Source organism: Poromitra crassiceps (assembly GCF_964638095.1).
Source record: "Poromitra crassiceps genome assembly, chromosome: 1".
Classification (NCBI taxonomy): domain Eukaryota; kingdom Metazoa; phylum Chordata; class Actinopteri; order Beryciformes; family Melamphaidae; genus Poromitra; species Poromitra crassiceps.
The window spans coordinates 50,890,428-50,906,805 of NC_139623.1; the positions used below are offsets into that span (position 1 = coordinate 50,890,428).

The window sequence follows — 16,378 nt, forward strand, 5'->3', positions numbered from 1 at the left end:
AGGATCCAGGCCTAGCAGTATTGCCGCTGGGATTCTCCTCATCCGCTTTCAAAAAATCGCAAATTAGCGCGTTTAGAGCAGAGAATGAACGCGCTGAGGCGGATTTCTGCGGTGGCCGACACCGGAATGGTAAGATTCTCGCTATGGATCGCGCGTCATGTGGCGTTTTATCCGTGATTTTGATGTGTGTGTGTGTGTGTGTGTGTGTGTGTGTGTGTGTGTGTGTGTGTGTGTGTGTGTGTGTGTGTGTGCGTGCGTGCGTGTCGTTAGTATGTTACGTGACGTTCCGGTTTGTTGTGCACGGATGGCACGCACACACACACACACACACACACACACACACACACACACACACACACACACACACACACACACACACACACACACACACACACACACACACACACACACGCGTGTACACACACAAACACACGGAGTCGGAGTCCATTTTAATCTCAACCAGGGGCATTCGTGTTTATACCGGATTCATTTTAAGGTGACACAACAATATAATAATAATCTTGCGGGGGTTATGTGTCTGTGGTAGGCTATATCCGGTAGTGACTGACTGCTGACCCTTATCCTACCTGATGTCATTTCCATTACGATCCTATCCTACAGGGCTTTATATAGTTTTGCAGTGTTTGCACAGACCTGTATCCTTAAAATTTTATGCAAGATTATATGGGCCACATTGCACGTTATTTAGCGGTATGCTATTAGTGCACCGGTGTGAAAACAAAACAAACCCCAGCTTAACCAGTTCTCAATGTAGGGTTCAGGGGCCACCAGGGGTCCTCCTTGTTCTAGGCTAGGGGGTCCCCAGCAAATTGATGAATTGTTAACCTTCAATATTATTTAGGCCTAATTTATAAGAATTTAACACAGAGAATGTATCATAATAATATAATATAACCTACAATACACAATATAGTCATGGAATTCTGGACAAAATCATAATATAACAATAAAAACATTCTCAGATTTGGGTCTTTGAATGGATCATGAATGGTCATTGAATGGATGTCTGTGGCCCTCATGTGGACTTAAGAGACCATTTCCCCCCTGCATTAACATGTGTTTTCTGTCATCAGATTGCAATCCGATTGTGCTTGACCACTTGAAAGTACAGGTGTAAACGCCCCCAAGACACATTGAAGATGGATTGCAATCTGATCGGCCAAACCACCTCCGGAGTTGGTCAGGGATATACAGTCCATGTCAGGGATGCATTGTGTACACATTGAACACAAGTGTAAATGCAATGTGTCCTCTCAATCTGGATACAGCAACTGTATGCGGATTGAGATGAAACCCATTTTGGGTTATCAGATTGCAATCAGATTGCATACTGTTACTACTATACAAGATGAAATAGCAGTAAAATCTAATAGAATAACTATAAGTTCACTATAGTGTACTGCAGAGACACAACGAGTTTCTATATGGATATTAAAGGAATATTATAGTGATTTTTCATTATGTTGTCTTATCTATGTTGATGTTTATGACGATAATAAACAACATACAGCGTATTAAACTAAACATGTTTTTGTGTGTGTTTCCAGGCAGGGACCATAGCAGCATGAGCGGGCCCTGCAGAGGGCCCAGCAGAGAGACGTCCCGCTCCGGCTGCCCCTTGACCTCCGGCCGTGACCTCTCCGCCCTCTCCTCCCCCGGACACCATGACCCCCGGGCTGGCCTGAACATGCCGTCCTCCCTCAAACACACTGCGTCCGTCTATGGCTCCTCCTACAGTCCTCTGATGCGGCTGCAGCATCTCACCAGCATGGTGAGCCAGCCCGACATGGTGCTGCCGGCCAGGGAGGAGAGGGAGCGAGTGAGGGGCTGGGAGTGGGAGATGGGGAAGAGGGAGACGGAGAGGGAGTCCTGGACCACGGCTTACACTCCCACCCAGAATACAAACGGCGATAACAACTTTGGGAATTCCTCAAATGGACAAAAACAACCCACGGTCCAACCCGGAAGTAGAGACGTGCCGGCGGCAGTGGCCAATCAGAGCGATCCTACCGCCTCAGAGAGAAAGACGGAAGCGGGCGCTTTCTCTGCCCCGCCGAGCCCGGCCTTCTCTCTCGACAGCAACAGCCCATTCGCCAACGGCTTCCTCCATTTCGAGTCCTCTTTGTTCGAGGACGACGATGACGATAATGACGAACGAGGGCGGGAGAGTGTGTCGCCTGCCAGTAGAGACACGCGTGAGAGCGCGCTGGAGAGCACAGTGCCTCCCACTCTTGGGACCTTAAAGTCGGACTCCAAGAACCCGGCCGTGTCGTGGGCCAAGGTGGTGACGCGCTCCCAGCACTCGGGCCAGCGCAGGAGGTACTGGGACAGCGACGACTGGGACGGCGACGACTGGGACAGCGATGCCGACCCCCTCCTGTTTGGGAATAGTCCCTCAACAAATTCAATGGCAAGTTTTACTATTTCGCTTGCCACAGGTTTTTCCACATTTCTGGCTTTTTCTGGCACACAATTCCCATTCATTTCCAGTTTGGATTACTTTTCCTGCTATTTTGTGCTCCTGATCGCATTCCTGTGAGAGGCACATATATGGCATGTTCCATTTGCACTAGGAACTAGGAATATCCCAGTTGAGTGACGTCACACCGAGTTGACCGTGTTCGGGTAAAACAGTCAGGAAACCAGCCATTTTTAGCAATAACAGATATACACACATATATATATATATATATATATATATATATATATATATATATATATATATATATATATATACAGCTCAGAGAGGTAGGGGGGGGCGAGGCCGTTTAGGGCTTTAAAAGCAAATAAAATAACTTAACAATTAATTCTAAAATGCACGGGCAGCCAGTGGAGTGATGCTAAAATGGGGGAAATGTGCTCGTGCTTCCGTGTGCCAGTTAAAGTAAAACAAGCCATTTAGAAGTGTATTGCTGTCTTTCTCTCCCATGCCTGCACAGGCAGGAGACAGGAAACGGCTGCGACCGGCTTGACTACAAGTACGGGTGCGACGAGGCGACAAAATAGCGGCATGCGATTAACGTGATTAAAAAAAAAAAAACGCGTTATGGTCTGCCCTTAAAGGGATAGTTCGGTTTGTTTGAAGTTGGGTCCTATCAGCTAGTCACATACACTAACGTAATTAGGTACAGTGTTCTGGACGCTGAGCGCAGTGTTTAACGAGATCCGGCACCCAGAGGAGCAGCCTCTGGCAGCCTCACCAGCTTTTTCTCTCTCAGTACTGGGGGTCAACAACTAAAACGTAATTTAGCCACCTAAAACACCTAAAACAACGCCCACCTAAACAAATCGATATCTGTGTACATGCACGCTCTATTTTGACAATTTTCAGCGCTTTACTTTTCCGCAAAACAGCAGTTTCATTCGGCACTGCTTTTTCTCCCAGCCGTACAACCACCGTATTCCTCCGCTAAAGCCAGCACAGAGCACAGAGCCGCGGTTTACAAAACAGGAAGAAGAGAGATAAAACACTGACTTACTTTAGAGACAACAAGTCACCTGGCCTCTCTGGTCTGGGTCGTTTTCCACAATTTATCCTGGGAATGGTGAATAAGGTTTGCAGCCAGGGCACCCAGGCATTTAGACAGCAGGCGCATCTCTCTGCCTGTTCACTCTCTGCAAAAGTTCCTCTTCTGTATTCTCTCTGGTTCATAATTGTATCCTCTTGTCACCAAGGTGAATGGCATATCATCCTCGCTATCAAAATCACTCATATTTTCGTCCGTGTATTCTATTTGTTGTGTCTTCAAACCGGGAGAAATAAAATAGCCTACCCCCAAATAACTGCGGAGTAATCCAGTGCTGCGGCTCTGACCTGGCTTTTAGCTGAGGAACACGGTAGTTGTACGGTTTGGAGAAAAAGCAGTGCCGAATGAAACTGCTGTTTTGCGGAAAAGTAAAGCGCTGAAAATTGTCAAAATAGAGCGTGCATGTACACGGATATCGATTTGTTTAGGTGGGCGTTGTTTTAGGTGGCTAAATTACAGTTATAGTTTTAGTTGTTGACCCCCAGTACTGAGAGAGAAAAAGCTGGTGAGGCTGCGCGAGGCTGCTCCTCTGGGTGCCGGATCTCGTTAGACACTGCGCTCAGCGTCCAGAACACTGTACCTAATTATGTTAGTGTATGTGACTAGCTGATAGGACCCAACTTCAAACAAACCGAACTATCCCTTTAATCGCATCGCCGTTAACGCGTTAACGCTGACAGCCCTAATATATATATATATATATGATAACGCACTACGTGGTCCACAGTGTACAACTGATTTGATGAGACACAAATAAGACAGAAGTGCTAATAAACAGTATTTACTTCAATGTTAACTACTCTTGAAGCGCGGACCTGCCATCTTGGATTTTGAGGTTGGGGCTGGTGAGGTTCCCCCGAGATCGGGGTAGGAAGTCCGAGGTCAGGTAATGTCACAAGGGGCGTTCCTGACCTTTGCCCTGGAAAATTCCTACTTCCCAATATAAATTAAATGCGCTATTAGTCTCGCTAGGCCAGACCAGGGGTGTCATGCAAGCCAAAAATCTGAGGTTGCGACTCTCTAGAAAAAAAAAATCTTTCTTTTTGTTTTGTTTTTTTTCCGTTTGAAGATGGATTTAGAGGAATATCTCATTTTAAATTAGCATTAGGATTAGACTTGTGATGTCATTATTCAATTTTAACCATCAAATAATTGTTACTTTTCTCAGAGTAAATACTATATTTATTTAGAGATTTTTGTCAATTATTTGTGCTGTTATGGTTATTATTAGTGTAGTCACTCACTTCTACACTAGCTTCTACACTGCTCCCACTTTTCTTGAAAAATAGCTCAATCTTGCTTCACCCAAAAGCACCCAAAAAGACTATATCCACAACTATTATTTTAGAGAACTGCATCCTGGACCTTGACCTGGAGACATCAAATGGAATTCAGTGTTTTGCTACCTACAGTATAACCTGTGATAGATGGTGGTAAAAACCATCAACTCACTACCATAACAGCTCTACATGACATGTAAACATGATTGAGGGATGGCTAACATTACAATGCTAACTTTAGCTGCATGGCACAAGTAACCAACTAACTTGCTATGCAAACTATGCCTATAATAACTAACATAATTTCATTGTCACATGTTTGAAAAGGGGATTGATGCTCTATTACTAATGACCACCATGCCATGAATTTTGCAACAACAAACCCCCCCCCCCCCCCCCCGCCCAAAAAACAAACAAACAAACAAACAAAAGAATTGCATTGGCTACACAGAATGTCAATCAGCGCCAAACTCAACTTCCCAGTGGGGAGAAGAAGAGTCCATCTGAGTTTGCTATTAAAATGAAGATGTCAGATTTAGACGATGTCATGCCTCCAGTTTGTGCCGACATCAGATTACAGTCAGAGATGAAGCCTTTAGAGAAGCTGTGTACAGGAGGCGAGTTTTTCTTTCCTAGGATAAACGCGGGATGAGCTAATTTCATTGGTCGACGCAACCAGAAGAAACCGGTCGCTGCTCTGATAGCTTTCTAAACTACCAAAATCTGAATCCAAAAAGTTGTTTATTAACCTAATAGTTGCCTTAACCGCAAGATTAAACCTTCAGAAGACCTCACGCCTAATTTCAAACAGAGATGAGTTTTTCTTTTTTTGTGATCACTCATTTAAGAAGATAACATTATAGCGTTAGATAGTTGGTTGCTCCTTGTAACATTACTGCTGGCAGGCTGTAACCGAGACTAGACTTCCCCACAGATTTCCATGACTGACTGTCATGCTGACAGGCCCGAGCAATACATTGGTTATAGGGCTGTCCTTGAATATTCGGATATTCGAATATTCGTTGATAATGCTGATATTCGAATTTAAAATTTAAAATTTGATTATTTATAAATATATATATATATATATATATATATATATATATATATATATATATATATATATATATATATATATATATATATGTATATATATATATATATATACATATAGCATATATATGTGTATATATATACATATAGCATATATATATATATTTATTTATTTAGAACACGGCTCTCTTGAATACTCGATTCTGATTGGTCAATCAACAAGATTCACCGGTCATTATTTCTCGACAACCGACCGCTGCTCTGCCACACCTGGATTAATCAGTTGATAAGAGCTTTTTGTCAGCAAACACTACTAATTAGGCCAACCAGTTGCAGCTGTGGTGTCTTGTGTGCCAATTACGAATGAAACCGCTTTGTCATTGAAAACGCTATTAAAAAATCTATTTGAATAATTATTTTTGTCAGATTATTGAATGATTTAGTTCTAGGCCGTGTTGTAGGCCGTGATTACGGGGGAAATAATGACCTTCAGGTGAATCATTAAGCCCTCCGCTGCGCGTCGGGCTCAATCATCACCTGTCGGTCATTATTTCCCCCATAATCACCGCCTCAATATACATGATCCCTTACATATATACCGGTATATTTTTTTTTGCTAGAATGAACCTAACCCCAACTATTCATCACTCCTCATGTCCCATGGGTCGATTATGGATATAAGGAATTAATCCATTGACAGTATTACTACTTTAATATAACAATCTAGTAGGTGGCGGGAATGCAACACTTACACTGTCTAGTAGTGCAATTAGTAATTAGTCTGCAATTTTCACTGCAATTATATTAACAAACAAAAAAGATTGAACAAAAAGACTATGTATTCTATAAAATAGACATGATGACATCACAGCAGATATTCGAATATTCGTGGAAAACCTTTTTAGAATATTCAAATCTGAAAAAATGTATTCGAGGACAGTCCTAGTTGGTTATGTGAATTTTACTTCCTGTATGCAAGGCTCGATTTCCTGTATGTAAGGCTTGGCTTCACAAATATTTGTTGAAATACAAATGCTGCGCTTGTGGATCTTCTCTCATCAAGACTCCAGAGCGGCCTCTAGACATGTCAGGTGTTTATAGCGACTGTGTGGGCAGTTTATGTGCAAGTACATTTTCTTTTGCTTGAGCGAGCCAAACAGTTAGAAAAGTCAATGTTATTGAATTTGGAGCTGCCTGGCGGAGAACCTGGCCATCAGTCTTCAGTGATGTTCGACAAAGTCTAACATTTGCAGATGGAAAATGGCCACATTACATACAATAGTATTTTAGATGGAATTTTGGATCACAAATATGAGAGAATACCACGTATGTATGTTTCAAGACAGCAACATGGCAGAAAAGCTTTCAGGTTAAATTCTGGAGGGAAACCTGGATGTAAGGACGTCATGTGGGTGTGTCTTCAGTTATTAATGGGACTCTGCTCTGTAGCATGTAAACGGGAATATGAATGGAATATTCTAGAAGCAACTCATGTATCAAAATATTGTCTTATTTAGAACAAATACGTTAATATAAACATGGTTTGACTCACTGGAAGCAGGCTGCGGGGATAAGGTCTGCCATTGGCTCCAACCATTTCAGTCGGAAAGAAGGGAAATCCCTTTCCGCTCCCTGCGTGTCGCTTTCAAATCCCTCTGTCCCTGTGAAATAACAACAACAATGCTAGCTAGCAAGCTAGCAACCTACACACCTACAAAATGGAAAGTTTTTAATGAGATTTGGAGCGTGCAATAAAGCAGGCCTGCATGGTACTTTCGGTGGATGGTTGTAAAGATAACAGAGCATCTTTTCCCTGCTAGACCAGAGTGAGAGTAAGAGTCTTGCAAGCGAGACTGATATAAGCGTAGTCAGTCACTGTAAAATTTGATCAATCTGGCTTGTTCAGTGCTTTCCACAAGTTTTTTCATGATCAAAGTGTTGTAATTTGCTTTCCCTACATCTGCCTTGTCTACTTCATGATTTCCTATGTTTGCCTTTCCACAACTCCCACAGTCCAGGAGCATGAATTGAATTGAATTGAATTGAATTAACCTTTATTGTCTCCCTTGGGAGAATTTTTTCTTGGGCATCAAGAGACATAGCACATTGACACATACAATCAGACAAATCAGACGACGATATAACATTAACACATTCATGGCCAGTTTAGGACTGCCAATATTTAGCACAGGCCAAAGATTTTCATAATTGTTGGTCATCTTTCAAGACCCACAGTAAATTATCTATTAGCACCAAAGTGATTTGCAATACCTCAAAATGAAGATATACGTCTCTGGGTTCACCAGGGGAAAAAAAGTGAGCTTTTAGCATGTTCTGTACTCTACTTATAGCCATTTATATACACCCTGTTTTCACCAAAAAGGTCTCTCTGAGAAGATAAATTGCAGAAAATGGCATTTTTGTAAATCACACAATCTCAGGCAGAACTCGCTCTCAATTCTTTTATTTTGAACTGTATTGACATCAGACATGTAAATATTATTCGTTATGACACAAATGAGAAAAAAAAAATATATATATATATATATACATGAAGTGCTTTTTTTTACATTCAACAATACAGTTTACTCAGTGTGAGTGAGTGTGATCATAGAATAGAATGCAGAGATCAGTGTAGTCTCTCTCTCACACACACACACACACACACACACACACACACACACACACACACACACTCCTTACCGCGAGATCATCCGGGTCCTGTCGCATTGGAATCCAGTCTTCCTCGCCCTCGACAGGAAAGTGGCCGTGCTGCTTCGCTCTGTGTGAAAGCCATTTCTGTGGCGAGGCTGCTGTTCTCCTCCAACTCACACAGTTGTGACTCCGTCTCGTCTCTTTCGGGCTGGGACACAGGAACGGGGTCGAGGGACCAGGATCGATCATGTTGGTCACGGGTTTGACTACCGCGAACGATCGATGTCCGCTGCCCTGCAACAAGCCGATCAGCTCGTGCAGCGCGCCGAGGGGCGTTTCAATGGCGTTTCTCCTCTCTGCACAACTTCACAAGGAAGCGCGTTTCTCTGTTTTCTGTTTTTCCTCCTGCTAATTTCAAAACAACAGCTGCGGTATGTGTTTGATCGCGTGTTGTCGGCTTGTCTTTGTGGCTAGGGACCTGATAACATGTCACAGGCTGGGGAACTGTTTGATCTACGCGCTGCACTAATAAAAACAAAAACACGTCAAACACGTCATTGGCCCTGAGGGCTATTCCTGATAACACGTCAAAGACGTCTTTGGCCATGAATGAGTTAAATACCTACAGTGTACATATACATATACTGTACATCAGTCATACAAAGTGATAGAATATTGCACCTGCCCTTCACAAAATAAATATTACCCATCCCCCCAGTAGGTTGAAATAAAAAGAAAAAGAGCATTAAATATTGCACCGCTTCCCTGAGAGTAAAGCATGATGAACTGTACCAGGATGCTCTGCAGCTCATCATCTCTTACTATTGAGAGCTTTAATGGACAGTGGGACAAAGGAAAATGTGTATCTGTTCAACTTGCAGTTTGGTAACCTGTACCTTCTGCCTGACGGCAGCATCTCATACTCTTTATGGAGGATGTGATTTGGGTCGCAGGTAATTTTGAGGCCCTGCTTCCTCGCCGTCTCCTCAAAAATCTCTTGGAGAGGAGATGGGGGCTGCATGCCGATCATTTTACCAGCCCTCTTAATTAGGTTTTGAAGTTGTGACTTGAGTTTAACGGACAGGTTACCAAACCATGTAGTGATGCCATAACGCATGATGGATTCAATGGTTGCCCTGTAGAACAGCATCATGATGTTTTTTTGCCACTCCTCTCTCTCTTTGCCACTCTTGAACTTGTTGCTTTCAGTCAAAGATGGGCATATGGGTGTAGAAGTACAGCTGGGTAGCCAGCTAGTTTGTAAACATTCAAAACACAGCTTGCCTTGTGGCTGCATTGCATTCTGGTGTATTGAGACTGCTTGCTGTTGGTGGGGAAACTGGTCTCTCTGCCTCTTCTACCAACTACCAACTGTAGTTGAACCAAAGCAATGCAGGACATCACTGTCGGAAAAATGAAGTAGAAGTACAAAGCAGGTTGAGCGAAAGTTGGCACACCTGAAAAGTAATTTACAACACTTCAGGCCAGGGTATTTACCAGTCTTACCCTTCTAGACATGAGGAATCATTCTTTCTAAACATGTGGAAATGGTCCATGTTTTGGCTGAGTAGAGGGGGGCGGGAGAGCGGGGGGATGGAGCATAACATGTGTTAGAGTTCCTTACGGGTTTGAAAGACCCAGACTCTTGTTCGCATTCAGGGTGAGAGGTTTGGCAGGACCTGACTTCCAAGTGTTTTGTCTGAGCCTATACATCGGCTTTGTCTGGGCCTATACATCGGCTTGGGGCGAAGAGCAGCTGTACGTACGCCTTGTCTGATGTAGTATAGGATGATTGCCACCTTGCACCTTGCCACCAGTTATGTAGGTTCTGTCTTGCCTGTTCATCCTCCTGAAGCCTTTTCCGTATCGGACGCCCGTAGATATCAGGATCATTCTCATCGTCTCTGGCCTGGGCCTTACGTTCGCTCCTTGATCTCTTGGGCCTTGCTCTCTTGGGCATTGAACTCAGGACTCTGGACCTGGAGCGTGTGGTATTATATAGCCTGGCTGGCTTCGGGATATGATGATGTCATAACTCTCATCTCTCGTCCCCGCTTAGTGATGTCATACTTGTTCGATGATGTCATATTGACTATAGTCTAGCATTGTCTAGCTGGATATGACATCATTGGTCGGGACGTCACATGTCGGATGTCACAGATGACAGATCGCATTGTGATGTTATCGACGTGGTGATGATGTTTTTGACACGGTGATGATGTCATCACCGAAATGTCATCCAGAAACGGCCCCTAGGGACCTAGCTGGGTCCCAGCGTATGCTGAGAGCAAAGCCTTTATAACAATTACCATACAACAAATGCTTTATTTTTTCATTAGAAAGCACAAAGTTGAATCCTTGAGCACACTAAACAAAAACATTCTTGCGATACTGGAGCTGCACGCATGAGAAGGGGGAAACGCTGGCTGGCAGAAGAAAAAAAACAATGCTCACAATTCTCAAACGAATTATTGAACTACACAGGTCGGATTTAGTGTAAAAAAAAATCAGCAGAAACTAATATAAAAAACTATAAAAAAGCTGGTGAACAAATTTCCACTTTAAAGAACGCATCACTCAGCAGCGCCTACCTCACTCCACAGTCTGCAACATGATACAAGACAGACATGTCGGGACTAAAAGAAACCATTCAAGCCGTTTGCAGCACAAGAGGAAACACATCTGGTGTTCGTGAGTTTGCTCGTTTAATTCATTGATATGCATGAACAATGGCACTTATTACCCAAAAATAGCCTAATGCAGTATCATCTCCTTGTTACATTTTCAAACTGGCAGATGGGGGAAAAGAAACAATTTAACTTTTACTTGTTTACTCACCAATTTGGCTCTCTTCCAAATAATCTAGGCACGTAACTACGTCAACTCATGAAATTATTAAATAGCACGGGGACATTAATGGTTTGTAAAGTGCCATTTAACCACCCGCCCGCTCATGGCATGCTCCGGAAAATGAGCTGGGAGCTGGTAAATTACAGCCGCTCTGCCAGCGGACCTTGTACTAGAGGGTGGGGTGGTAATGTTCCCCACTTGTGGGAGCGCGCTCATAATTGATAATTGTTGCTAAACATGCAGGCCAACCGAATTTTCAGGAATTAGAAATGGCTCTAGAGAGGTCAGTGGAGGTCAGATGTCAGTCAGTGGAGGTCAATCTGCTTGTAGTTGAAGACATCCCCAGCAGGCTCCATTTGTTTTGGGGCTCACAGGCTCAAAATAGGCTCATGCTTCTTATAGAGCATACATGGGCAAATTACGGCCCGCGGGCCGGATGCGGCCCGCGGGCGCCACCTGTGTGGCCCGCCATGGAATTGCAAAAAAAAAAAAAATTTTTTTTTTTTTTTTTTTTTTTTTTTTTTTTTTTTTACACAGTGCACCTGAACGCAACATGCAAGATACCCGCTGAATAAATGTTCAAATGTTCATGTCATTCTGGCCAATACTCCACTTCTGTTATAGCATTTCAGTCTGGAATATGGAATATCTTTCAATAATCTTTATGACTACATTGAATTAGAAATTTAAATAATTAACTCATTGGTTTTGGATTTATTTAGCTTCAAGACTGCATTTTTGTTCGTGTGACCCTCAACACAGGCTTTGATTATCCCGGGCCACTTACTGATATGCTTAAATTAACCCACTCATATTCTGATTTATTTCAAGAAAAACATTTTGGCTAGTGGAAATTCTAATTGGCTGGTAACTTTAAAATCTAGCAGCCATATTGGCAGGTGGTCAAAAAACTTAATTTCAAGCCCTGAGAGCAGGTGGTGACATAGGAGTGAGTGAGAAAAGGATGAAATATTGGTGGTTAAGACTGAATAATGACATCACAACTGTTAATTTAAAATGAGTTATTCCTCTAAACGTGGCTTCAAATGCACCAAATCTTTCACGCTGGCCCTGTTCGGCCCTCAGCAAAACCTGGTAGCGAATACATTTTTTGTGGCCCTCTCTATCATCAAAGTTACCCATCCATGGGTTACGGCATGACAATATTTGTTCGGCCCCCGGCAACAATCTGGTTTCTCATGTGGCCCCCCATGAAAAATAATTGCCCACCCCTGTTATAGAGGATAATGATTTGCATCGATAAGAATATTCCTATAATTGTCTTTTCAGGAATTTAATATTTCAGGGTTCTTGTTCTTGGGAGATTTTGGGCATTTCTCGTAAAATTTCTAATGGATAATCCTGTTTTCTGATTTTTATTTTTTGTCTATTATTTATTGCTCTTTGAGTGATTACATCCTTGGTTATACAATACTATTCAATTCAACATACATTTATTAATCCTTCTGAGAAGATACATTTGAGGACCAGCAGGCAGACACAAGCATGGAAACAAGACACTATTAGATTATAACAAATGCAAAATGCAAAATGTCTATATTTATGTCTTTTCAAGTAAAGGGTCATTACAGGCCAATGGACACAAACATGTTGGAATAATGGAGAGCACGTTGTCAAAAGCGTCAGATGTTACAGGTGTATTGACAAATTTCTGTTTGGACCTTTTTCTGTTTTTTCTTCATTGGCATGTTTCCAACAGCAAAACAACCCAAAGAAAAAGTTTCTGCCGCCTGTGAAGTTTTTAGAGGGAGAAGTTATTTGGGCAAAGTTCAACCGCAGACCATGGTGGCCTTGTGAGGTGATCGTTGACCCTGAACAGGGAGTCTACCACAGAATGAAAGGTGGGCCTGAAACTCTACTCACTTGCTTGGATATTACTAATTAACTAATGTATTGTATATTACTTGGACTAATGTATTGATATTGCCTGCTTTCACTTGTGCGATTTGTGTTTATTTTGTTTCAAATTTTCCATTTCTAAAAATAGAAACATGCTTTTACTGAATGAAAAAACAGTAAACAAACCAAATTAATCAAAAACAAAATTGTATATTTAAATGATATAATGGTGGTCCCTCAGCCCCCCATCCCCCCCCCCCCCCCCGATGTGTTCGGATTTTACATCGAGTACCATCTCGCTAGAAAAGTTTTCAAAACATGAAAGACGAAAATCTAACTAAATTAGATTTAGAATAAGAATATACATTTCTCATATTGTCATCAATAACCTGATATCATATTGGTAACTTCAACCTTCACCTATGGATTGGGGTGTCCTAGTGAGTCAGCAGGCTGGGGCAAATCCAATGTCATTGTGATGTAGTGCATTTGACCTGGTTTTTCCTCTCACTGATGCTGCAACCACTTATTTTCAGTTGACAGTCAATAAATCTGGGCAGACTGTACTGTACAACAACCACTCATGTTTAAGATCCTGACGTTAACATGCATGTTCGATTATGAATTATTTTTGCAGAGATTTAGAGATTTCCCCTCTCTTTAGTGTTTCAAATCTCAATCCCTTTGGTATGCTGATGTACTTCCTCTACAGTGTACAGCAGTGAGACTTAACTTGCGGCCCGGGGGCCAGATGCGGCCCGCAACAGGGTGCAGAGTGGCCCCCCGACCATTTTCTAATAATTTCGCATGTTTTCATTGTGAACTAGAATCTAATTCATAATAAAAACTAATGTGAAATAAAGTTTGACTGAGCTCCAGCTAAATTGTCAAATACCGCCGTCTGCTCGCTACCCAGGCACTTATGTATGTACTTAAAGCTGCATTCAGCGATGTTTTTGTGTTCAAATAAGTGTTAAATGGCTCTATATTCTGACAGCAATCACTGAAATCGGCGAGTGTTGTCTGTGTCTGTCTGTGTGTGTGTGGGCCGGGCAGATCAGGAAGTGAAATGAAACGGTTTACGACTGCCGTAAATCGTTTTGTTTCACTTCCTGATCTGCCTGGCCCGCACACAGACTATAATCATCAAGACAGCACTCGCCGATTCACTCGGCGTTGGTCTCATCTACTATTAGAGGTAAGATGTGAGGCATCGATATTAAATTTAGACTGTTTAATAACAATCGAACAATCCGCTACAGAAAAATGTATATTGTTTGTTTATTAACTGGCCCCTGGTCTCCTATCATTTCACAAAAGTGGCCCCGGGCAAAGCAAGTTGAGTACCCCTGGTCTACAGCATGATGTGCCATAAGTGTTGCAATGAGTTGCATTGGGTTGCAGGTTGATAAAAAAGGCGGAGGGGCAGAGATCAGCCAAAACTGAAAGTGCCATTCCACAGTGATCTTTTCGTGATTTCTTAATGATCGAGTCCATGCATCCCATCACATCAAGACTGATGTGTTCTTGTTGTTTTAGAGCCCAGCGATCGGCCGTGTCGACTGTACCATGTGAGGACCTTCGGGGGGGAGCCAGTGGAGCTGGCCTGGGTGGAAGGGAAAGCCACACACACGTTCCACGGAGGCTTTGAATTTGAACAGCTGCCGCTACGCCGGAGGGGCAAGCAGAGGGACCAGAACTACAAATACACTGTAATTACTATTTTATCAATTACATGTCATGACTTTGGTGATTGAAGGAATTTCTTACACAAGGTATAAGATTATATAAAAAAAAATCTCTTTACAACAAAGACCTGTCAAGATATATCCATTAATCACATCACGATGGTGATTACCACCACCATCAAATTCTTTGTTGTATTAATTGTTGTGTAATATGTGTAATGATAGAGGAGTGTCTTGTTTTTGTGCACTGCTGACAAGGTTAATAAAAACACATTCTCTTTTCCCACAGATTGCTAAGCGCTTTCAGGGCTCTTGGAAATCCAGTGTGACAGAGGCAGAATGGGTTCTCCCAGAGAGACCCAAAATGGCTTCCTCCACATCTTCCTCCATAGACGAGGCTCTCCATGACGGCTCCACACCAGAGAGAGAGAACAAGGCCGATCCATCTCTTCCTCCCTCCACTTCACCTGCCTTCACTCCCCCTGAAACGTCACATCACATGACCAATGGGTCCATGTCATCCCCGATAACAACTCCGCCAAAGCCAAGCACTTTAAGAAAGCCTCCTACAAAGAAGAAACCGTCTAAATCATCAAAGAACACGAGCAGAAAAAACTCTAAAAATAAATTTCGCGAAAGCCCAGATCAATCGGAGAGGGACACTGGAGAGTGCCCATATTCTGACCTTGACTCAGTCCCTAAGATTTTATGTCCTAAAGCACTTGGACGTCAGTCCAAACTGGTTACGGCTCTACCTTCAGTTACAGTTGTCAAAGAGGCAAAGAAACAGCCAGAGATTCAGAGTGGTCTGTGGTTCAGCAAAGCAGGCAAAGACAGACGTCCTAAAACCACCAGTCCCATATCTGACCGCACTCTCTTTATTAAGGTGCCCTGTAAGAAAAAGAGCTCATCTGTTGTCAGTAAAAAGACCCTGGTTACTACTGTAACCTCCAGTGTAACTGGTGGGCCCACTGACCAATCAGGATGGTCAGACACGCATAAGAACCCGGTAAATGCTGAAACTGACATTCCCTCTGACAAATCGGGACATTTAAAGGGTAAAAACACCCAGATTGTTACTATGCCTTCTACTACGACTGGCGGGCCAATTGACCAATCAGGATCATCAGACAAGCATAACACCTCTGTCTCTATTGAGACTGATGAATGTGTGTCAGTCTCAACAGTCTCTGTCCAATCAGGCTATTCAAAGGGTAAAAAGACTCCAATCAATAATATAACTGTCAATGCGACGGACATGCCCTCCGACCAGTTAGGTCGTTCAGATGTTAAAGCGGCCCCAGCACCCACTTGTGTGACAGTCAGTTTCAATGACCAATCCAGATTGTCTGAGGATAAAAAGAGCCTGGTTGAACATATTGAACATAATGACATATTGGCCAATGAAAAGGCCCATGTAATTGGCATGATTTCTGAGCAAGCA

The 16,378-nt window shown here is 42.7% G+C and overlaps 1 protein-coding gene across 1 annotated transcript in view; it reads left to right on the forward strand.

The window, feature by feature from the left end:
- Positions 1–1,585: 1,585 nt before the first annotated feature.
- Positions 1,586–16,378, forward strand: part of nsd1b (nuclear receptor binding SET domain protein 1b) — a gene marked incomplete at both ends in the record, with an annotated part of 86,149 nt that continues 71,356 nt past the window's right edge. The window contains 4 exons of the mRNA XM_083647462.1: positions 1,586–2,431; positions 13,107–13,248; positions 14,786–14,958; positions 15,224–15,896. Coding sequence (XP_083503588.1) covers positions 1,586–2,431; positions 13,107–13,248; positions 14,786–14,958; positions 15,224–15,896 — 1,834 coding nt within the window. The remainder of the gene's footprint in view (positions 2,432–13,106; positions 13,249–14,785; positions 14,959–15,223; positions 15,897–16,378) is intronic.